Genomic DNA, 24,419 nt, shown 5'->3' on the forward strand with positions numbered 1-24,419 from the left:
AAAAATTTAGATTCTCAGTCAAAATTATGACTAACTTCAAAATTATGAGTTTCTAAGTAAAAATGTGTAGATACTAAGTCAAATTAAGACTTATTAAGTCCAATTTTTTAGATAGTAATTCCCAATTATTAGTTCTTAGGTCAAAATTTTTAGATACTAAGTCAAAATTATGAGTAAGTCCAAATATTTAGATACTGAGTCAAAACTATGAGTTATTAAGTCAAAATTTTTAGATACTTAATCAAAATTATGAGTTATTGAGTCACTGTTACAGGTACTAAGTCAAAGTAAATTTTGAGTTGCTAAATCAAAATCTTTAGATACAAAGTCAAAACTATGAGTTATTAAGTCAAAATGTTTGGATACTGAGTCAAAATTATCAGTTAAGTCAAAATGTTTGAAGACCAAGTCAAATTCTTCAAAATGATGAGTTATCAAGTAAAATTTTTAGACACTAAGTCAAAACTTTGAGATGCTAAATCAAAAAAATATAAGTTATTCGATCAAAATGAGTTAGGTCAAATTTTTTAGAAATGAACTCAAAACGAAGTTAAAATGTTTAGATACTAAGTCAAAATTGTGAGTCACTATTTCTTAATATAAAATCAAAGTTTTGACACAGTATCTCAATTTTGACTTACATAAATATTTTTATTTTATCAAAATAACTCGTCATGTATTTTTCTTTTCTCAGCTGAAATGATCTTCCGTACTTACTGCATGTTGGATGATGTATATTTTAAATAAAAAAAGCATTTGTAAGTGTTGTCAATATATTTTTCTGTACACATCTTTTATATTGTGATTCTATGCAGCATGTTATACGCACAGCCCTGTACTCTTTACGTATGAGGAGCTACAAAGTTTGAATTTGCTGTAAGTGCTGGTGACGGACCGACGAGCTGCTCATGTCAACAAAGAAGAGGAAATTTAAATAAATTAACAGGACACAAAAGTGTTGCTCTCATTTTGAGAATACTGCAGTGATTGTGTGTTTTCAAGTTTGCCTTTTTTAAATATGGGGGTTGTTATATACTGTAATTCTGTCTTTATGGAAAAGCAAACACTTCATAATCGGAGTTTTAGAAAGGAGATTTTCAGCAAACTTCTGTGTCCCGAGCCTTCATCTGTGGCGTCACTTTCACCCACTGAACATATCGTTAACCAACTTTCCACTCTCCATCCTACGACTTGAGTTTACCCTCTCCTCCAACACGTTCTCTAACATCTTTAAAGTCTGTATGTGCCATAACTCACGGAGATAATACAGTATGATGCTCAGGGGTTTAAATAAACTTCTATCTAAGCTGGAGCCTCATTCAAGGTGAGTTTCTTCTTCCTGTCTCACCTCGAGCTTATGAGTCGCAGTGTGAGTCACTAGTGGTGGTTTTGGTGTGCAAATGGACGCTTCACAAGCCGGCCTCAGGGTGATGGACATGGGAGTGTTAAGAGTTTTGTCCAGTGACTGGTGACTCTACATGTGCTGTAACGCCTCCTGGGCTTGTTCTGTGTACACGTCGTCCTTCCCCGTCCACGTGCCAAGGCCGGTGTTAAAGTGCCCGCCCCGCTGCGAGCTCCGCTGCTTGTCTCGAGAGAAGAAACTAAACCTGAGAGAGGAGAGGAGACAGAGAGGAGCTTTAGTGTGATGTCTAGTGATGGATGTAGGATGTATGATGTGTGTAGCGTGTGCAGTGAATATCAGTCATTTGTAAAGCAGTGTTAGCGGTTATGGCATTTCAAAATGTTAAAATATTATTTCTGGCAAATGAATTGTGATATTGAACTCAAGTAAAAGGAGTCTCTCTATGTCTGTCTGTCCTTTAGTTTTCTCGACAACCGCTCATCCAATCGACTTCACACTTTGCGAGTCTATCGCTGAGGATCCAAGAAATGCAGTGTCAAGTGTGAGCTCTTGAGACACATTTATTAGTAGTACAGCGGCCATATTGGTAATATGCAAATTAGAGATCATAAATAAAATATGACTTTAAAATGAATCATAAATCCGGGTTTTCCAATGTGTTTCTAACTCTTAAAAATTTTAATATGCACCAAGTTTCCCAAAAGAGTTTAAAAAAATAAATAAATCATGATTTCAGTCAGGACTACTGTAGTCAAAGAAAGACAAAGCAAGAAGACTTTATTTCCATTTGCAATTTGCTGTTTGGCTGTATGGCTCTGTCCTGGGACCTCTCTGCCCTTCCACATGCCTACATGGAAAGCCTGAGGCAGAGAGAGCAAACCTCTCTGCCCCTCCACGCGCCTACATGGAAAGCCTGAGGCAGAGAGAGCACACCACGGCTGTGTCCGAAATCACTCCCTACTCACTAAATAGTGCACTAAATAGTGTGTTCGCCATTTTGTAGTGCTGTCCGAATGTTTAGTGTAAATTCATGTACCCTATATAGTGGACTCATAGTATCCCACAATGCAGCGCGAAAAGTAGTGTACAACCGATGGTCACTAACCAAGCAATATGTACCATGATGTATTGCAGTAGCGCCAGTAGCAGATGGCAGACACCACTGCTGTATGTGATGTGAAACAAAACAACAAAATTGTCATGTTTAACTTTCCCCAGGAGGGGGTGTCATTTGACCACTGGTCTGACACTGAAAGTTTACATTGACAATTCAGAAATGATGGTTTGTGTATCTATTTCAAATATAAATGTACAGGCCTAGCATAATCTTTTCACTTACAATTCTACGACGTCTTGCTAGTCTAGCAAGAGCAGCACGTCTCAGCCTTCTCTCTCTGGTAATGTTTTCTTCTTATCAAAATTATTTTGATAATTGTAAGAAGGAACAAAACTACGGTGCCATTTGCTGGCATTTCCGCAACGTTTTGTTGTTTGTAAAAGGACCGAAAAGGACAGGAAAGAAAGTAAGTATACCGGTTTTGGCAGTTTCTTTAGCAGTTTGTTTTGCAGTTTGTTTTTTATGGCGAGCGCAAGACATTTATGAAGGTGATAAAATGGCAGTGGGGGTGGATTTAATGACAGTAATGACGTACTTAACTACGCGACGGATTAGTGTCTGAAAGTGTTTTAATGAGCTCACTATATAGTCCTCTATATAGGGAATTCCCTATATAGTGAGTAGGGAGTAGTGAATGATTTCAGACACAGCCCACTCTGCCCTTCCACGTGCCTACATGGAAAGCCAAAGGCAGAGAGAGCACACCTCTCTGCCCTTCCATGCGCCTACATGGGAGCCTAAAAGTCCATTCTCACTGAGGGCGAATATCTGCACGGATTATTCTCGCAGAAAAATATAAAAGTTGATTTCATGGGTTCTTATGGAAGTTTGCACACCTGGGCGGAACTTTCGTGCGGTGAAAAAAGTTTCCGCCCAGACTTTGACCCCCCGCAGAATTCGCCAGCAACGTCTGGCAGTCCATTGTCCAGCTTGGTGGCTGCGGTGAGAGTGGTAAGTGCTAAAGAAAGTTGATGTTGACGTTTGCGGGGAGAACAGCAGCAAAGACGCCCCCCCCCCCCCCAAAAAAAAACATGGGAACAGAACAGAGCAGCATCAATGACAAACAGAAATGACATTGATAAGTCAGATACAGCTTTAAAAAAAAAAAAAAGGTGGAGCTGGGGTGGAGGTGGGTTGCCACCATCTTGGAAATATGCAAATTAGGGGTCCTGATGCATCCAATCATAAAAATAAGCCTTCCAATGTGTTCCTCATGGTCAGAAACCATTGGATAGACACCAAGCAGTATGTGTAGCTCATTTGTTTCAAAAGTTAGAGCCAAAACGGTTTTCGGGTAGCAACCATATTGGATTTCGCCGCTATGGTCATCAGAATGTGAATCTGCTATGCCCCGATATCCAGATGTCTTCAACATATATTAAAGTAAACATATATATGTACTAAACTTGATGCTTTCATCACCAAATGAATAACTGGTCAGTGATGCGCCCCACTAGAAGTGTATCAGTGGGGTAATGAAGTTACAATGGGCCCCTGTGCACGCTATTATGACAGGCCCTTGTGCATGCTATTGTGCATGTATTGTGTTGACATAAATAGATAATTAATATCTAATTGATATACAAATGGTCATTTCAAAATTCTCAAATTATCAAAATTAAATGCTAAATGTTACACAGAGCACATTTACATTAACATAAGTTAAACTGTGTTTTAATACATTTATTGTATTGTTGTTAATGTGCTTAACACAAGAAGTTTTAAAGATTATAACCGGAATTAACTCATTCTGTGTGGACGAATCAGTGCAGCACTGAAGAATAAAACATGATGAGTTCACTGTTATAAGTTGTTTAATCAGTAACTATTGTAAAAAAAAGCTAAAAGCGCTTTAGTTTGTAAATATGGACAGAATTATTTTATGAGTTTAGAGATGCAGACATGTTGTTACTGTGGTCAGTGAGGACAAAGACAAGACGACAGACTACATGTAAATTCTGACTGGCTGATTTTTTTGATCCACAATCGTCCCACTGGACAATTACAACAAGACAGCCCCACAATCAGCCAATCAGAATACTACAAGGGTGGAAGAATAGGGTCAAAAAGCCGGCACATGCAAGGGCAGGGAGGCTGTTAGCTGAGGAGACTCTGAAGCCAACCAAATATAGAGTCATACAAGCGATACGAGACGTCTGATTGGCTGTAAAGTGGGGTCATCTGGGATCAAACCAGCCGCCACCATCGGCATAATGGCTGTGAAGATCCTGTTACACAGAGGTAAAGACACACAGGCACAAACAGGAAGAGATATGTGGAGAAGGAGGGGAGGGGGGAGGAGACAGGGACCACATCAGCCTTTGACCTCTGACCCAAACCTCATGGAACAGTAAAAGTCATGCTGTAGTTCAGTTTAGTGTCGATGGGAAAATAAAATGAGTGTGTGTGTGTGTCATGTGCTACACCTGACCCGTGACCACATCATGCAAACCATCAAGCATGCACACAGAGTGCTGAGCGTGTCTGAGAGAGCTGGAAGGAAAAGTCAAGCATCTTTTGTGCACATGCTGATGAAAATTAAAAACAGAAGAAACAGCACACACACTGATTGTTAGGCACGACTTTCTGCAGAGTTATTAGAGGAACTGTCTAAAATCACTCCCTGACGGTCACCTGACTGATCCTTTCATTGTTCTGTCACACAGGGCCTTTCCCAAACCGCCATCTACACGTTCTCCATACCAGTTTCACTCCGTTTCCGCTTCCAAATGGAAGATCCACCACTAAGTGCCATCCTAAACCAACTAGTGAAGAGAGGAAGTGAGTTATAAAACCCCCTGACAGCCAGCCTGCACCGATGCAGACTTGCTGAGCATGTGCAGACGCTTCGTACAAATTAAGTTCCACGACCACCATTACAAACGTGACCTGCTCAAACTAAGATCACTCATTTATAGGGCCTATTGCTCGTAGCTCGTAGTGAAGGTGCCTCACCTCACCTCAAATAAAAGCTCCTCTGCTGACGTCTAAGGAAATTACTATAGTTATTAACGCCAGAGAAAACCAGCAGTAACGTTACATCCCAAAGACTCCGCAGTAATCTAGAAACTACAATGAGACAAGATCTGCTTGATGCAGCTCAGCAGGTGACTGATTAATCACATCATATGTTAGCTTTGCAATTATTTATCACAGCAGAATGTCGGTTAAAATAGAAGTCTTCTTCCTCTTCGCTAACTTATTTCCTGTTGGAAATCTTACCTCTGATCTCTGGCATAAATCAGAGCAGCAACAGAGTTCGACACGTTTTACTGAGCTGCTGTTTTAGATGCCAAACAAACACAGGAAGTGGAGTGTTTGCACAGTACGAGCTGTTTCCAGTTATAATCTCTGATATTTATAGTGGATACAGCTGAAATACAAATATTCCTGTGGTATTATCTTGAGTTGGTGCTAATACATTTCTTTTATGGGTGGTGACGTTTTATTAATGACTCAATAGGAAGTCACCTTGTTTCATATCCACTGAAGCAAATTTTCTTGAAATCGAGGGTACTTCTTACAGAAATACAAACTGGGAATGAAGCTAGAAAAGTCGTTTCAGTGCACTCAGTACTCCTCTCAAATACCCCAAACAATAGCTTACAAATAAAGGAGAAATGGGAGATTGAAATGAACTCAGACATGTCACTACTTCCAAAATCTGGTGAGAGTTTAAATGGAAAGTGATAACAAGATATTTCCAGACCCCACAAGGAACAGACAAGTGCTGGAGAAAATGTCGCCCACAAACTGGAAACAATATATATATTCTTTAGTCCTGCCCCAAGTTAAGCAACTTTTGGAGGGATGTGTTCAATGTCCTGAGAGCAGTGATCCATCAAAATATCCCCAAAGATCCAAGGGTGATTCTCCTCGGAGAAATCCCTGAAGAGTTTGAGGTAAGGGCGAAAATGTGTCTGTTACAAATCCTGAACCTCCAACGTACAACATCTGGATTAAAAAATGTAGGAACTGTATGAGAGGTTGCAAAGACCAAATTTCATAAATAGGTGGAGCCCTGTAATGAGTTTGTTAATGCAGTAAAGGAGCTCTAATATCCATATCCCTCTTGTATTCCTATCCCACTTTATATTTTTAAGTTTACTCTATTTCTTTATTAACATTTTTTTCTTCTTCTCTTGACTTTCTCCTTTATGTCCTCTGTCTTCCTATTTTTTTACTCGTCAAAAATCTGTACAAGGATAAAGGTACTATGCACTATGTGAATGCTTAAGTTGAAATAAATCATGAATTCGAAAGAAAAATCGAGGGTACTAAAATGTTATCATACACCTTGTGTTAAAAGCCTGAAATATTCCCAGCTGTCTGGTGCAGCTGATGAAGAGATGTTACCGCTCTTGAGCTTGCGCCAAGATTTCATTTGCATTTCCTTGAAACTATTTGAGCATGCAGAGACCTGTTTAATAAGCCTTTACTCAGCACATGCAAAGCAGTCTGAGTGTTTCTAATCTCACAGTAAAGGACAGTAGTCAGTGCGAGTGTTTGCACAAGCAGATGTGTGAGTGAGTGTGATGTGTGCGCACAACATACAGGCGCTTGATTCCTGACTCTGGCTGGGCAGAAGAACGGGAGCGAGTCCTCAGCTCAGGTGACGGAGACGGAGAAGGACTAACGATCTCATCTTCTATCTCATCACTGCAAAAACAGATGTATTATCAACGACATAATTATGTGATTATGATATTTCATCTCCTCAGATTGACTTAATGTGCCTGTGAGTACCTTTTGTAGTAGGCCAGCTCCTCCTGCAGCAGGAAGACTTTGGCCTTGAGCTCGTTCCTCTCGTGGAGGACGTCCCTCAGCTCCTGCAGGGTGAACCGGGGCCGGTTGGGGTCCTTTGGATCCAGGCTTCCCGCCTCCTCCTCGCACAGCGCCTCCTGCAGAGAGATGAATGCATCACAAGGAGGAAACAAAACCAGAGAAAGGGAAGGAAGGAAGGAACGGAGGCAGGAAGGAGGTGAGGATACCTTTGTAAAATATTGGAACACAGCAGGCATGTCCTCATCGCACATCGCCTCCTGGTGGCAAACGGTGAACTCTAAGTCAGACATCGGGCCTTGTTCCAATACATTTGTTCGCCCTTCCCTCCTCCCTTTAAACTACAACTCTGTTCTGCTTTTTAAACTCAGCACACTCGAGACATTCACCGTCACTGTTAGAAAACGCCTGAAACACTTCAACAACACATGCAGCTCGCAGAGGTCATTCATGCACTGAGCAAAAAAACAAACCATAATACTTATTAATATGTATTCTATAAACAAGTCCAACTGAAATCACATTTAGATTTCCCTTTATGCAGTCAAAGATAATGTCACTTATATTAAATATCTTGTCAACATTTTAAATATTGAATAAAAGTGTCACCAGGAGCTGACAGGCTGAGCTCCTGCAGGGGAACGGGAAACAGAGTAAACAAACTTATAGGCTACACATCACGGGTGCAAAGGAATAAGGATCACACCAGCATCGTAGCAGACGCAGACTGAAGTGACATTTGCAGGTATATTTGATGTGCTGGTCTGGTCTCTAAACTGAGCCCTTTTCCACAGTAAATATTTGTTAATTTGTCACTTTTTCAACAAGTTAAGCTTCGTTACGCAGGTTGTTCAGAGCCGTGGCTCATGTGTTGTGTAGCAGGCTGCTGCTGTCTGACTGTTAATAAGTGCATTTCCATCAGCCTGTTTTTATTTGGAAATGCAGGGAAAAAAATCAAGATACTCCAAAAACGTTTCTATGCTTGGCTGAGGTGGAAAAGTTGACAAAATGTGACAAAATGCAATGGAAACACATCTGGTGAATAAATGACAATGCATACGTAGCATTTAACTAATGTCTCATTCGCACAATACGACTTTCAAAGTCATCAGATCGCCGTAATGCTCACACTGCACGACTTGCTGTCTTTTATGTAGGAGTCTTGAAGTCATCGTTTTTTACACTACATGATTTACCGTCGACAGGGGATCACACACTACAAGCTCTTTTATCAGGAGGAATCCCAGATGAGTATGTCTGTCCTCCAAACTACTATTTTGTCACAAAAACACACACGAGAAGTGACAAGGGAAATGGAGTAATACTGTGCACTGGATTTGCACTGGACTGGATTTTTTGTTGTCGCTGGCACGTGTGTTCACAAAATAGCCTGTTTCCTCTAGTTGCAACAACTGTTATCCATGCTGCAAATGCAACACATTCAGTAAAGTTCCTATCATGACTGGTGACCCCAGGTTTTCCCTCAACCTTTGTCTTGCCCTGTCATTGGCTGTAGGTCATCACAGGTCCCTGACAGGTCCAAATATTTAGCCGGCTAAACATCTGGGATGTGTTTGCAATGCCTTGGCAAGCATCTTTGCTTTTATCTTTGAACAGTTCACACATAGCACACAAGAGCCAATTTGCAAACATGAATTAGTTTCTGATCTTGGGTTTTTTGTTGGGGAGCTCCATAAACTGTAGGCGAGTGGAGAATCATGGCTCAAGTTGTGCAGTGTGAACTCTGCATTAAAGGTCAGTGAAGAGCTGAAATCATCAGATCTGTGTGGAGTGATGAGGAGACTGTAACCTTCCTCACACTACTACACGAAACAATCAAAAATGTCATATTCCCATCATGTTTTCCACCATTTGAGCTTCGACTGGAGCTCTTTTGATGACGTCCAGGGTTCCCTCACTTTCTTAAACATCAAATTCAAGGACTTTTTCAATAATTTCCGGGCTCAATTCCCTCAAACTGAAGGACCCAATACGGTTAATTAATGTTACTGAATTACTAAGAATTTTTATAAAGAGAAGAAGCAGGCTTTACAGAAGCTGTTACAGACAACAGAAAATAGAGAGGTTTGTTTCTCAAATTTCCTGTTACAGTGTTACAGGCAGATGATATCAAAAGAACTTCGATTTCTATTCGTGCACAACATATGTAAATTCGAGCACTTTTAATGACACATATCTGTTTTCAAAAAGGCTAAAGGCGTTGATTTTTTTCCCCCCTAAAATTCACAAACTTTCACAGATTTCTTGGACTTTTGGGAACACTGGACATCATCTCAATGTGACTAGGGATGCATGATAATATGAGCACGTCATCAGTTTTCAGTCAATATTGGCTTTAAGATGAACTATCAGCATCGGCCAACTTTTTTTTTTTTTTTGCACAATGAATCAATATTACATACACTGAAAAGTATTGTATTTCATGTCTCCATCTGCTGGTGGGCTGTCAAGGTAAGAGTATGCACGTATAATAGCATGTTAATTCCACTACAGAAGAGATTAAAATTAGGTGAGGAAAAAGTGGATATACCGATATCGGTATCGACCAAATAAGTTGTTATATATCGGCATATCGGATACTGGCAAAAAATCTAGTGTTGTGCATCCCTAGTTGTGCTTTTGCTGCAATGGTTAAATACCACCATCTGGAGAATAAGCTCCTCCAACTGTTTATCACTATCAAACGACTCCAAATATGACATAACTGCGGTGGACAGAAACAAGCATTCATTTCTTTTTTGATAACTGCCTTGAAATTTGGTTGAAATTTGAGCTCCTTTTGGGTGGAAACTTGACAATTAAGTATGACATTACTGCTTTATGGTAACATGGTTTAAAATGAAGCTATCTGATTGGACTATGTTCTCCATATATGTAGAAACAGAACTAAAGGTATTCTGATGAATTATGCAAAAACAGGAGGAGCCATCATGAAACCAAAAAATATAAAATATAAATTTCTCCCTTTTGGTTTGTGATTTTTCTCACAGCAGAACAGATGATTTACAGAGCAGATATTTATGCTGTACTGTGAAAAAACAAATTAATTTCAGTTGGACTTTAAACTACCATTTCTACTGTCAGTGTCTCAGGATCACGGTGCACTAAGGGACAACTTCAAGTGCTGTTAGAGGCCGAGCTGTCGAGGTCATCTATATTCAGAAAGGTCATCGGTGCAGTCGTCCAAGACGTCTCACCCAGTTGGCCAAGACACGACAAATCCTTCTGACACTCTGTTAGTTCTTTAACACCCACGCCAGGCCGTTCAGCACTCCTCATGGGTCAGACGAATGTTAGTCTACCAACTGATTCTGTGTTTCTACTGATAGGGTTGATCTTCTGGGAGGGGGAGTGCAGGTTTGGAGTTAGAGTCGGGACAATCACAACACTCTGGTTTGCTAACGAGCACTTCTGTATTACCCAAAGCAACACCGCCTCGTCCTCCTCATCCCCGTCCTCGTGTCCCTCTGGGCTGAGGGAACCGGGCAGGGGGTGTGGTGGGGGAGGGTCAAACCCACCCAACATCAGCTCAGAGGGGTCAGGTGTGTCTGACCAGCCCTCAGCCCCCAACACCACTGTAGCAGCTTTACCACGCTGGTGGAGTAAAAGACACTTTAATATCTGTTTACAAAGCATCCTAGTTATTACCTCTTCTTGTCAGATGTTTTTAGTGATGTATGCACCTGTAGTTTATTGGTTATCCTATTGGTTTGAGGACTCAAAACTTCAAGAAACAGTTTGATGTTTTTGGAAATACTCTTATTTGCTTTCTTGCCGAGAGTTAGCGACACTTTCCAGCTCCTCCTGGGGGACCCCGAGGCGTTCCCAGACCAGATGAGATATGTAATCCCTCCAGCGTGTTCTGGGTCCACCTCTAACAGGAGGCGCCCAGGAGGATCCTGATCAGATGTTGAACCACCTCAACTGACCCCTTTGACATGAAGGAGCAGCGGCTCTACTCCGAGCTCCCTCCAGATGTTCGTGCTCCTCCTCCTATCTCTAAGGCTGAGCCCAGACACCCTACAGAGGAAACTCATTTCATCCGCTTATATCTGTGATCTCATTCGTCTCGGTCACTACCCAGAGCTCATGACCATAGGTGAGGGTTGGGATGGAGATGGACCAGTTAATCGAAAGCTTCGCCTTCCAGCTCAGCTCCCTCTTCACCACGACAGACTGGCGCAAGTGCATGCATCACCGCAGAAGCTGCACCAAACCGCTGATCCATCTCAGACTCCATTCTACCCTCACTCGTGAACAAGACCCCGAGATATTTGACTGCAGTAACTCTTTTCCAACTCAGAGGGGCCAATCCACTGGCCTCAGATTTGGAGGTGCCAACTCTCATCCCAACGGCTTCACACTCTGCTGCATACCGCCCCAAGTCATGCTGAAGGTCACAATGTAATAAAGTCAACAGAAGCACATCATCTGCAAAAAGCAGAGATGCAATTCTGAGGTCTCCAAACTGCGCCTCAAGATCCTGTCCATTAATATCTCAAACAGGATCGGTGACAAGGGGCCACCCTGGTGGAGGCCAACACTGACCGAGAAAGTGTTTGACTTTACGCTAGGTATGCGCACACAGCTTTAACTTTGGTGATACAGGGAGTGGATATGCTTGTATTTGTACAGTAAATATAACATTAGAGTCAGGAGAAGGTTAGCTTAGCTTAGCATAAAGACTGGAAAGAGGGGGAAAATGCTAGCCTGGCTCTCGGCAAGAAAGCAAACAAACAAGATGTCTAAACTGTCCTTTTTAAGACTATTTTTTGGTAGTTTGACCATTTTCAGATAAGAAAATAAATAAAGACTAAGAGAGAAAAAGCATGTTATGTTAACCCTCAATGCACTGAACTCATACTCAGCCAACAGATCTCATTAAAGTCAACAAGTTCACAGAATATTAGAATCTATTAGAACATATTCTTCTGGGGGTTTTCTGGCACATCCTAAAAAACTGTATTAAATTCTGTCTCTGACCTCATATGTAACTCTTTCAATGGCTTCCTGTGCTGTGTTACCTCTGCAGGTGACGGGGGCTGAGGTGGGGGTTCCTCAGGGTTCTGGGCGGGTAGGTCTCCTTGAAGTCGTTCCTTTAAGCGTGCGACTTCCTGCCGGAGGGCACTGACTTCCTGCCCCCGCGCCTGAGCCCCGGCCTCCAGTTCCACCTTCTGTTCAATCAGTGCTTTCCCTTGAGCCTCCACCACGGAGATTTTGTGGCGCAGGTCGTGATTGATTTTCATGAGGCGAGACTGCTGCTGCTGGAGCTGCAGAAACACACAGACGGATAGAAACAGGGCAGTGTGGGTAAATAGGGATATATGCACTGAACATGAAGAAGTGAAAACAGCAGAAAAAGTCCATTATATAGAACTCATCAAACATTTTAAAGCTGCTTTGGGAATTTTTCTTCATACATAAACACCAGGTGTTGCGCCCCAAATGTTTATTCCAGTGTCACATATGTCTATCATGACACTGCCAGAGCAATCACAAATGCAAATTGGTTTATTTTTGATTTTTCAAGGGGCGTTATCAGCGGGTTGTGACAGAGCAGTGACCAGGCCCGCCCAGTGTAGATGATTAATCACAGCACAGTAATACCAGCTATTCACAGAGCATTAGGCCCGGACTTGGCGCCTATCCCAGCTGACACTGGGTGAGAGGCAGGGTTCACCCTGGACAGGTCACCAGACTATCACAGGGCTGACACATAGAGACAGACAACCATTCACACTCACATTCACACCTACGGACAATTTAGAGTCACCAATTAACCTGCATGTCTTTGGACTGTGGGAGGAAGCTGGAGCACCTGGAGGAAACCCACGCTGACACAGGGAGAACATGCAAACTCCACACAGAAGGGCTCCCCACCCTGGGAACCCTCTTGCTGTGAGGCGACAACACTAACCACTGCACCAGTGTGCCACCGCCTGCAGAGATGAGCTGGTATATTATAAGTTGGTTTATTAAACTAATGCCTAATCCTGTCAAAAGTGCAGCAAACATCTTTCTGCTCAAGAAAACCTTTAAAAACCGTGCAGCTGATTGTTCTTTTTTAAGCAAAAATATACCATCCCGTTGCTTCAATACTGACACAACAGTGCCATCAACAAAAAGTTCCACATCAGCGGCAGCCATCTGTTGTTTCCAAAAATGCCTCAACCACACTTCTCTTTACAGTCTTCATTTAAAACACGCTCCATATTAGACAAACAGTTGTGATTAGCTCAGCTGGAAATCTGTCCAAAGCAGAGTAGGACTAGATGAATCTGCCAGAGCAAATAAGTCATGAGCTCACAGATTTGTCTGGTTCCCAGGCAAAGGCATGGCCACTCCTGGGAAATATTCTCCACTGAGGGGACAAATTAAGACTGAAGAGTAAAAACTAAAACAAAAAAAACTTTCCTGAGTCAAAGGCAGAATCAACACAGCAGGTGTGCGTTGGTATTGTCCCTCTGCAGGGGAGAAATTCTACGTTTTTTATCCTGTGAAACTTGATCTATATAAAAACAAAAGTGTACGAGAAAGTTACAGACAATTCCTTTGCTCAGCTTCACCTGATGGTGTCAAGGAAGATCATGTTCTTTGATTATCCCTACACTGTGTCCTTTAAGGATCAATGGCACACATGTATCTGATTAAATTCGCACAAATATCTGTATCAGAAACAGATTTATGTATTCAGATATTCCTATTTGAGAAGTCAGGACCAGAGAATGTTTGTTGCTTTAAAAAATGACCAAACAATTTAAAATCATTGGAACCAAAAGATCAATGTTCTGTCAATCGACTAATCTGTTAACCAACCAATCATCTAGGCTCTGGGTACTTCTGCAGCTTTGATAGAAAACATCACAGCCTGCAGCTGTTTGTCGCCTTACTGCTTCTATGTCCTCGTTTTTCAGTGTGAGCTCTCGGTCCTTGGCTCGAATCTCGTCTCTCTGCTTGTCCACCACTTCTTTAAGCCTCTTCATCACCTGCCTCTCTCTCTCTGTCATACCTGGAGACCACAGAGACGAGACAGTGAGGGGGGAGTGTACGAGCAAACAAAAACAAGAAAGGAGGAAACACATATTTATCAGACATATTCTTGACAAGTTGTTTTTATTGTGAGAGAAAGTCAGCTGTACAGAGGAAACCCGGATTTGTGTGCATGCATGCATATGAGTGAGTGTGTGTGTGTGTGTGTGTGTGTGTGTGTAGTCTAGCAGGTGTGCTTGTACACTGAGGCTGGTCTGTCCACAGTGTGTCAGGGTGACTGTGTCCTCTGTGTGAAACCACTAAAGAGCCTCTGATGCAGAGACAAGACTGGCTCGCCATCAGACACAAGAGAAGGACTCCTTTGTGTGTGTGTGTGTGTGTGTGTGTGTGTATATCAGAGGGAGAGAGTGGGAAAGAGTGAGACACAGTGAGTGTTTGTGAAAGTTTTCTGCAAAACCAGAACACAAACAACAGGTAGCAAATAATATAAGTCTTTCTAGCTTCAGTTTATAACTTAAAGGAGTAGTTCAACATTTTGGGAAATGATTCGCTTTCCTTCAGAGAGTCAGACGAGAAGGTTGATACCACCCTCATGTCTGTATGTGAGACACTAATCGTGTTAATAAGTGAACTTCAGAGATGCTGGCAGGCTGATTTTCCTACCTTGAGACAGACCCAGGCTAGCTGTTTCCATCTGTTCCCAGTCTTTATGCTAAGCTAAGCTAAGCTAAGCTAAGCTAACCAGCTGCTGGCTGTAGCTTCATATTTAAGGCACTGACATGAGGGTGGGATCAATTTTCTCATCTAAAAAACAAAAATGTATGTAAGGGCTACATCCAGTGGTGGAATGTACCTACATACCTTTAGTTAAGTACCGTGCTTGAGTACAATTTTGAGGTACTTGAACTTCACTTGAGCATTTCTATTCTATGCTACATTAGGGGCCGTACACATGCCGCGTCTTTAACCACCTGGAAAACACGAGGTCGGGTGCTGGGTGTTACTCTTGTGCCTTTTCTGTGAGAGTTTTCAAGAGCACAGCAGCAGGTCATGTCTGAGGTTGCTAAGTAAACCTAACAAGCATCATATCACAGACTACTTGCCTAAAATCCTGAGTGCAGAGCTGATCTTCTTCCAGCAGCTGTTTATAAGTGTGTGGGACAGATGTAAAGCTCTGGGTAGCCCTGCACTAACATGATCAACCTCTTCTCCATGTTTACCACACACTGGTATTTACGGTTGAAGGGAAAGATATCTGTCGGCTGTGATTGGTTTGTTTTTGCCACATGATATGTGGTGTGTGCTGCTGGGTCCCAAAAGCTGAACTGGAAAGTTGAAATAGGCGCTTGGGAAGGCACACGCGCCATGATAGTGTCACTCTGGCATTTGAGTGCACATCTACATCAAAAACAAAAAACTAGGCATGTGTACGGACCCTTCTAGTCCACAACATCTTGGAGGACATTACGGTACTTTTTACTCCACTACATTTATTAATCAGCTATAGTCATGTTATAAATTCAGATTAATACAAAATACACCATCAACTAATAACTTATAATGTATAGATATGTGTATATGAAGGAGATGAGCTCCACCTTTTTACCAGCTGCAACATTTAAGTGTTGTAAAAATGAATGCATCAAAAATTACAAAAGCTGCAACCAGAGATTTTTTTGGCTTGAAAATGACTTAAATGATGAATTGATTAAAACATATTTTAAGCAGCTCTGAAGCATATTTCCCAACATATCAAACTATTCCTGGAGACAACATCCTGTTTATATTATAGAAGATTTTAAAGCCTGCTTTCCTCAAAAAGCACCCATTTCAAGGGCTGTTAAACATACATACAACATGATTTTCAGCACGGTAAGTAATGAACCCTGCCTTCTGTCCTCACCCTCGTGCCTCTGCAGGTCCTCCTCACTCAGGGGGTCTTTGTTGGACATGTTGGTGAGGAGGGACTTGTTCTCCTCCTGCAGCTGAGCGATCTGGGTGAGGAGGTCCTGAGCTTCTCCTCTCCACACATCCTCCACCAGCTCCAGCTCCTGCACTCAGACAAGAAAACACAAGTATTTTAGTACATTAAACATTATTAACCACGTCTTTTACATATGATCATACTGAAGTGACCTCATTCACAGTGGTGGAATGTAACTAAGAGTTTTTTTCTCAAGTACAAATATGAGGTGCTGGTACCCTTTACTGCACTACACCAATAAAATGCAACATACATGTAAATGCAGCTGTAATATTACTCCAAAAACATAATGTATAGTAGTGAAGTACTGACAGAGGACATTTTACTGCACTCTTAATACTTTCACTTTTAGTACTTAAAAGTACATTTTGCTGATACTCACTTTTACTTCAGTATGGTTTCGAAAGCAGGACTTTAACTAGTTGAGTATTTTCACAGTGTGGTATCAGTACTTTTACTCGAGGAAAGAATCTAAATACTTCTTGGACATACTTCCCATCAACCCGTCCAGTGACCTCTCTGTCCTGTGTGTAAACTTCAACATTCGTTATGTTTCTCTTCTGGTTCTAATTCAAGTTTTCCTTTAATTTGTCACCGTCTGTGTGCAGAGAAAAGCTCGACTGTGCTCTAACATTGGATTCGGTCTCACACATGACGACATTACATGCCTGCTAACATGTGTGGAGACATGTAGAGCACCATGCAGAGATCTGATAAAACGCCAAGTGTACACTAGACCGGGCGAGAGCAGGGACAGAGAGAAGTCCACAGCATGGTCTCATGCTAAACACTGGACACATGTAATAATACTAACAATAATAATAAGTTATTGTTGGTCACTCATTTTAGAGATGAGAGAAAGTAAATAAATGAATCACACGATATAGGTTTTCTGATCCGCAACTAACCTTTCCTTCATTGTCGTTTAATTCATTTTGTTTTGTATTGTATTATATTTTATGTCGTCTTTATTTAGATGTGGGTCACAATGTTTGTTTTTTGTTTGTGTATGCTACACAATCTCAAGGACAAAAAATCTACAACTTCTTTAAAGTAACGGAAACACATAAGTATTTCCTAGTTCCTAAGTAAATCCCTTCTTTTTTGGTTTCATAAAAAAGACCAACATTTAAGCTTCACGAATGACAATCAGTCAGTTATCAAAATAGTTAGACTTTCATTTTCTGTCACTCAACAACTTGTATTAGCTCTACATACTGTGCAGTACTTTCAAACTGTTAGCTATAATATAAATTATGTACATAATTTGTGAAAATGAATCCTTGGCACCACCCTACAAAATGTTTTTGTACAGTTTACATTATGAGTGGTGTGAATCACGATTTGATATCACAAACTTTCATCATGATACAATGTTATATTGATTCTTTGGAAAACAATATGATATTTGCTGATGCCATGAAGCCTGCCACACTACGATTTCAATTCAGTTCAATTCAGGGGCCTGCGATCGATATGCAATGCCATCAGTAAATATCTTTATTGTCTTTTTCTTGGCTGCTCTTCATTGTCTGCGTGGCGCTAGGCACTAGGCTGCTGGCTCTGTTTAAATGTTTGTGAAGGAGGTGTGCTTGGATGACAATAGGGACACAGGTGTGCAATGGGAATGTCAAAATAAAATTTTCAATGTGCGATAACCGTCTCGGTATAATATATCATGGTATTAAAGAATTTATATTATGAACAGTCAGGATGACCCTTAAAGCAGTAGTTCCCAACTGGTGCAGCCACAAGTCCAGATTCCTCCTTCGTCATCAGTTCAAGGTCCACACAGTTTAATACATTCAGTGTCGTACTTGCGTTCGGCCATGTTGTCAAGCTAGTTTGCTGTCCCTGTCAAGTAGCTGTCCGCTAGTCACTCGCTCTACAGCACGTCAAAGTAAAACCTCTGTGCTGGAAAATTACTGTACTTCAAAATAAAGTATGTTTTTTTTTTTACAAACTTGACATGTTCACGAGTCACCTGGGGTTCACTCAGAAAACACCCGTGACCCACTTTTGGACTGCAATCCAGAAGTTGGGAATCACTGCCTTAAAGGACTGAAAACGGACGGGTTATTTTTGGTTGAACAAACGTTTTATTACTATAATTGAAACTTGAAACCATTTTGTTAATGAAAGTTTGTGTCAAAAGTTTTGCCTTTGAAAATAACTAAAATAAAAGAGAGATTTCCCGTCCAATATCGTAGATAAGAAAATGTACACAATACAGCTACTTTAGTATTTTAATACTCACGTTACATAATTCATGACAGAAAATTAATCTCAAGCTGATATGATCATTTAAAATTTGTATGTTTACAGCCTCTCAAAACTGAGATTTGATGCTTTTCTTTGTCATACATGATAATAAATTGACTATCTTTGGGTTTTGGACTGATGCTTTGCCAAGAAAAGAAATCTGACGATGTCATCTTGGGCTGTGAGCAGCTACAGTGTAAATAAAAATCATCATTAGTTGCACCTCTAGTACATCTGTAAATTTAAATCCGTGAATTTTTATTTATTTTTCCAATTCTAATGTCTGCTCTTGATCTAATTATTATTCTTTATTGGACGCTGCACACTGTGTAGGAGTGTGTTTACTTTTGTGTATTTGTGCTGTAGGTGTGACATTGTCCATGTGGAAATCATATAAGCTGACTGTGCCGTCTCAGTCACGGTGGAATCAGCCGTCACCTCCAGAGACATCCACTTTATCACACTCATGAGACACAGTTAATCAGTGAACAGCGCGGCTCACTCACCGTCACGAGAAACTTACATATCAACTTTTTATAGCGTGGAGCGACTGACTCTGAGCTGTGACTGTGTGTTGTATACCTCAGTATTCCCACAGTGTGTCTGTGATACTCAACACTGAGTTTACAGTGATCTACAAGTCTGATGTACTTATACTTCACCTAAATATTTTCATTGTATAACACTTTATACTTATACTCAACTGCATCTTACTGTAAGTTTATTTTCAGATTAAGATTTTACATTTAAATAATAGTCGATAAGTTTACAAAATACAAAGGCTGCAATCTGATTAACCTGCTCATTATGTCATATTTCATCTGACCAGCAGTACAAAAATCCAAAGCTGTTTAATTTATATTATATATGACAAATAAATGTTTGGCTTTTTAAAAAATATAACAATAATAATAATAATAATAAAAAAAAAAATAAATTAAATAAACAAATATTTGATGACTTGCCAATTAATTTCCTGTCAATCAACTACTTTATTAATCGATTAATTGTTGCAGCTCATGTTTCAGATCTCTGTGAGATATTTATTTCTATTGAAGAGACTTTGATGACTAATTGGAAAAAATCACACATTTGACCGATATAACTGCAGAGTGAAGAGTTTCCTGTTGAGTCAGGGACACAGTTCCCATCAGCCGTCATCAGCTGCAGCCAAACAAACAGGAACCAGAATCTAATCTTGTGCTTGTAATGCAGTATTTTTTCAGTGGTACTTGTACTTTTACAAGTAACATTTTCAGTCACACACATTAACTTGTAATGGAGTATTTTTACAGAGGTACTGACTTCTACCTGTCTAACACTGTCAACTGAGGACTCATAATGGAGTATTTTAAAGGTGGTACTGGTACTTTTACTTAAGTAACCTTTTCTAATTTTGTACTTTTACTTGTAATACAGTATTTTTACAATGGTACTGATACTATGCCTGTGTAAAATTGTCAACGGAGGATTTTAAAGGTGACACTGGTAGTTTTACTTTAGTAACATTTTCAGTTTCTGAATTTTATTTCTAATGGAGTATTTTTACAGTAGTACTGGTACTTTTACAAGTAACGCTGTCAGTTAAGGACCTATAATGGCATATTTTTTCAGTGGTATTTGTACTTTTACTAAAGTAAAATTTTCAGTGACGGACATTTACTTGAAAGACAATATTTTTAAAGAGGTAGTGACTTTTTCCCCGTGTAACATTGTCAACTGAGGACTCGTAATGGAGTATTTTAAAGGTGGTACTGGTACTTTTACTTGAGTAATGTTTTCAATTTTGGACTTTTACTTGTAATGGAGTATTTTTTTCAGTGGTTCTGGTACTGATACCTCAGCAATGTTGTCAATCAAAGACCTGTAATAGAGTATTTTTTCAATGGTGCAGGTACTTTTACTTGAGTAATATTTTCAATTAAAGAACTCTACTTGTAATACAGTACTTTTTTCAGTGGCACTGGCACTTTTACCTGTAGCACTGTCTATTGAGGACCTGTAATACAATATTTTACCTATGTAACTTTGTCAACTGAGGACTTGTAATGGGGTATTTTATAGTTACTTTTACTTGTAATGGAGGATTTTAACAGTGGGTACTGGTGCTTTTAACGAAGCAACATTGTCAATCGAGGACCTGTAATGGAGTATTTTTACAATGGTGCAGGTACTTTTACTTCAGTGACATTTTTAATTGAGGACTTCTACTTGTAATGCAGTATTTTTCAGTGACACGAGTACTGTTACCTGTGACACTGTCTATTGAGGACCTGTAATAGAGTATTTCTACAGTGATACTGGTGCTATTACCTTTGTAACAGTGTTAAATGAGAACCTGTGATGGAGTTTTTCTCAGTGGTTCTGGTGCTTTCACCTCAGCATTGTTGTCAATCGAGGATTTGTAATGGAGTACTTTTGCAGTGGTGCAGATACTTTTACTTAAGTTACATTTTCAATTCAGGAATACTATTTGTAATAGACTATTGTAACAGTGGCACTGGTACTTTTACCTGTGTAACACTGTCAACTGAGGACTTGTAATGGAGTATTTTTAGTTTCTTTTACTTGTAATAGAGGATTTTAACAGCAGTACTGGTACTTTAACTTAAGTTACATTTTCAATTCAGGACATTTGCTTGTTTTACAGTGGTTTTGGTTCCTTTAACTAAACAACATTGTGAATAGAAGACCTGTAATGGAGTAGTTCTACAATGGTGAAGGTACTTTTACTAAAGTAATACTTTCAATTAAGGAATTCTACTTGTAATGCAGTATCTTTACCGTGGCACTGTTACCTCTATTGAGGGTCTGTCATACAATATCGTTATAATGGTGTTGGTGCTATTTCCTATGAAAGACTGTCATATTTTTGGAGTATTTTGTTAATTTGAGTAAAGAATGTGAATACTGTTACTTTATCTACCTCAGGTTATTAGGGGCCCTGTAACATTTGGTTTGTTTATTTGTTTATTAACAGCCTGTCACCATCAGATTTAGATATAATTTGCAGATATAATCTAGATGCACAGCTTTAATGAGTGTACCACTGAGTGACAGGGCCTGTCATTGCGCACTGTGACACCTTTCTGTGCTTCTTCTCCTTCTCCAGCCGGTCTATCCGCTCCAGCCGCAGCTTGTCCAGCTCCAGCCGCAGCTCCTCGGTCTCCGGCCCGATGCTGTTGCGGCTCACCATCACCTCCAGGATCTCCAGGACCCGGACCACTTTGGGCATGAGCCTGGACAGAGCCTCGCAGCCGTACTGGTCTATGATCCGCTCAAACTCCTGCCCCACCACCGCGGCGATGTCGTACACGTCCATCACCGTGAGGTCAGCGACATTCTTCTCCAGGGCCGCCGACCCGGAGTCCTCCATGACGGGATAGTTCGGCCCTCCCCGGTTTCCTCTAATGTTTCCTCCGCCACCGCAAACTTCCTCCCTCTGGAAGAACAATTCAGCTAAGTTAGCTAAACTCTACCGCGTTCGCTTCATAAACTACCGACAAATACACCGTAAACCCGGATAAACCACCGGAACTATGGTTTATCCATCACTAACGGCTCAGCCCGGGCGTTAGTTTGATTTGTTTGGGATAAATATCGACTGTGGCCCATCGCTGTAGCTCCAGACTGACCACCAGCGTCAAGTCCGCCATTTTGGAACAGACAACGTCCGGGTAGGCCTTTCAAAATAAAACCAGATTACCGCTGTTTTTCAAGTATTTTTTTATATTATTTTTTGTTTTATTATTATTAATAATATTAATGTTAATATTAATAATGATAACAATAAAATAATAATGAATATTTAGATATTAAATTATCTATTAACCTTGTGGATACAGTGGAAATAATATATTAAAAAAAACTGGAGGCAAACGAATATGACTGTAAGTTGTTGAAACTGAAATAGAAATTAATTAGAATAAAATAAAAATAGCTTGATGAATGAGTTCAACAATGTCTGTATTATTCAAATTTTCAAGATTTAATGGAATTATTTGTCGCCAGTGCTGTAAACCTACCATGTGCATTTACTGTACTGAAGCATAATTTTAAGGTACATGTACTTCATTTATGGTATTTCCATTTAATGCTATTCAAGCCTAGATTACTACTTTATGTAGCTTTAATTTAACACATTTTTATACTGTTTTTCTTACATTGTTCCAAGATTTGCACATTCCGGTACTTAACTACAACTTCTAAAAACTGCACAGTTTCTTTCTTTTTTGTTCATATATTGTACATATTTGTATAGACTTGTATTTTCTTATATATCTTTTACAATTTTCCTCTATTCTATATTTAAACGCAACTCTTTGCATTAGATTAAACCAGTGGTTCCCAAGCTTCTTGGTTTCTGACCTCTACAGATTTGGATTATTGACACAAAATATGCATATAGATAAGTAGTCCAAAAAGTACTGGGCTCATCTTATATAGCAATTAGCTGAAACCTAATCCATATTTCCTGAACGAAAAAACAAAACAAAACAAAAAAGACCTCAGTAACCTCAGTGGTAGGCCCCTAGGTGGGTCCTACATTATGACCTTATGTTGGATCAATATCTAGCCTTAAACGCATGACTTCAGTTTAGATTGTGCACATACCATAGTGTATATTCTTAAATACAGATGAGGCCAGGTTGGTTCTTCCAGCATAGGAGCACTTGTTGGTTTCTGGATCTCTGGGCTAATAATCAAATGGCCATAAATGTTAATGTTCACTTATTTTTATTGTCTGATCTGTACAGTTTCCTAAAATGCAAACATTTGTGTGTGCTTAATTGTCACAGTAAGGTAATGTACATTATAGTGAGAGCACTTAAATGTGTACATTACAGTAAAATTCCACATGAGTAAATAATTACATTTTTTTATTAAATAATTTCCCCTCAGGGATCAATAAAGTATTTCTGATTCTGATTCTGAGGAAAGTTACAACAACATTTAATTGATTAGCTTTTTAAGTAGCCAGTTTATTTAACTTATTCTGTGTAACTGGTGGTTTATTTTATTTATTCATTTGTATTTATGGCACTTTGTCATTTTTACTTTTAAAATATGGAACTTAAACATTAATTGTGAATAAAAATAATATGGATTTAGAGGGTAAATACATGATTTCAGAAGTTATACTTTAAGGGAGCAGTGCGGAATAGTGCTTTTATTTTGAAGGTGAGGATATCTAATTCCGGTATGTTTCCATTTCATCTTGTTGTAACTTGACGCAGCTGCACTCTGGTCCCTCCGGGAGTCTACAGTGGCCGCTTCCATGGTGGTGAGCTTGCAGTTTGTATTGCGCATGACAGAAATAACAGACAGATGAGGTCGCTGTGAGAATATAATACAGCATGAAGAGACGTTCACTGGTTAATATTCAGATCCTTTACTTCAGTTAATGTGAGAATACTCCGCTGCTAGTAAAAGCCCTGCAATTAAAACATTGGTTACGTTTTTATAAGCAAAATGGACTTGAAGCATTCAATTAAAGGTATTGACTGTGCAGTAAAATGTTCCCTGTCAGTGTTTTACTTTTATATCTGATGTTTTTGAATTAATGTTACTGCTGCATTTGAAGTTGTTCTCACTTTAAGTCTTGATTGTCCTGTTGTCAGCTGTAATAATGCATTTTCCAGGTGATTCGTGAATTTTCTTAACACATAAAGAAACGCTTCATCCTTCAGTTCAGCTGATCACAAACATCCAACATCGACACATCTGCAGATACTCATTGTAATCTGCAAGGTAACCACAGCTGTTGGACAAATGAAGTGCAGTAGAAATTATAGTACGCACCTCTGGGATGTTGTACAGTACAAGGTTGCATAAAATGGAAATATTCAACTAAAGTATAGTACTTGAGTAAATGTACTTGTAGTTACACTCCACCACTG

The 24,419-nt window shown here is 39.9% G+C and overlaps 1 protein-coding gene across 5 annotated transcripts; it reads right to left on the reverse strand.

Annotated features, from left to right (window-relative positions):
• Window positions 1-272: 272 nt before the first annotated feature.
• On the reverse strand, window positions 273-22,172 carry rilpl1 (Rab interacting lysosomal protein-like 1). 5 transcript variants are annotated; one of them, XM_033647348.2, is made up of 10 exons: window positions 21,605-22,172; window positions 16,177-16,324; window positions 14,174-14,292; window positions 12,308-12,553; window positions 10,704-10,877; window positions 7,472-7,522; window positions 7,227-7,381; window positions 7,035-7,139; window positions 4,621-4,708; window positions 1,473-1,607 (listed from the first exon to the last, which is right to left on the reverse strand). In XM_033647348.2, exons 1-10 carry the CDS (start codon window positions 21,893-21,895, stop codon window positions 1,602-1,604), a joined length of 1,383 nt encoding a protein of 460 aa, XP_033503239.1. In that variant the 5' UTR covers window positions 21,896-22,172; the 3' UTR covers window positions 1,473-1,601. The 5 variants fall into 5 exon arrangements, with proteins under 5 accessions (XP_033503238.1, XP_033503242.1, XP_033503243.1 ...); XM_033647347.2 differs by lacking the exon at window positions 4,621-4,708 and having other exon boundaries at window positions 273-1,607; XM_033647349.2 differs by lacking the exon at window positions 1,473-1,607 and having other exon boundaries at window positions 4,615-4,708.
• Between the last annotated feature and the right edge of the window lie 2,247 nt (window positions 22,173-24,419).

Source organism: Epinephelus lanceolatus, chromosome 19 (assembly GCF_041903045.1).
Source record: "Epinephelus lanceolatus isolate andai-2023 chromosome 19, ASM4190304v1, whole genome shotgun sequence".
NCBI classification, from domain to species: Eukaryota; Metazoa; Chordata; class Actinopteri; order Perciformes; family Serranidae; genus Epinephelus; species Epinephelus lanceolatus.

What these genes read in the sequence shown, in the direction of transcription:
- rilpl1 (XM_033647347.2), bottom strand. Translation starts at nt 21,895, where the DNA reads ATGGAGGACTCCGGGTCGGCGGCCCTGGAGAAGAATGTCGCTGACCTC. An exon ending in GGACCTGCAGAGGCACGAGG is followed by an intron (nt 14,293 to 16,176) that starts GTGAGGACAGAA and finishes TGTGGTCTCCAG; the next exon opens with GTATGACAGAGAGAGAGAGG. An exon ending in GAGTCAGGAATCAAGCGCCT is followed by an intron (nt 1,608 to 7,034) that starts GTATGTTGTGCG and finishes CTCCTCTCTCAG; the next exon opens with GTTTAGTTTCTTCTCTCGAG.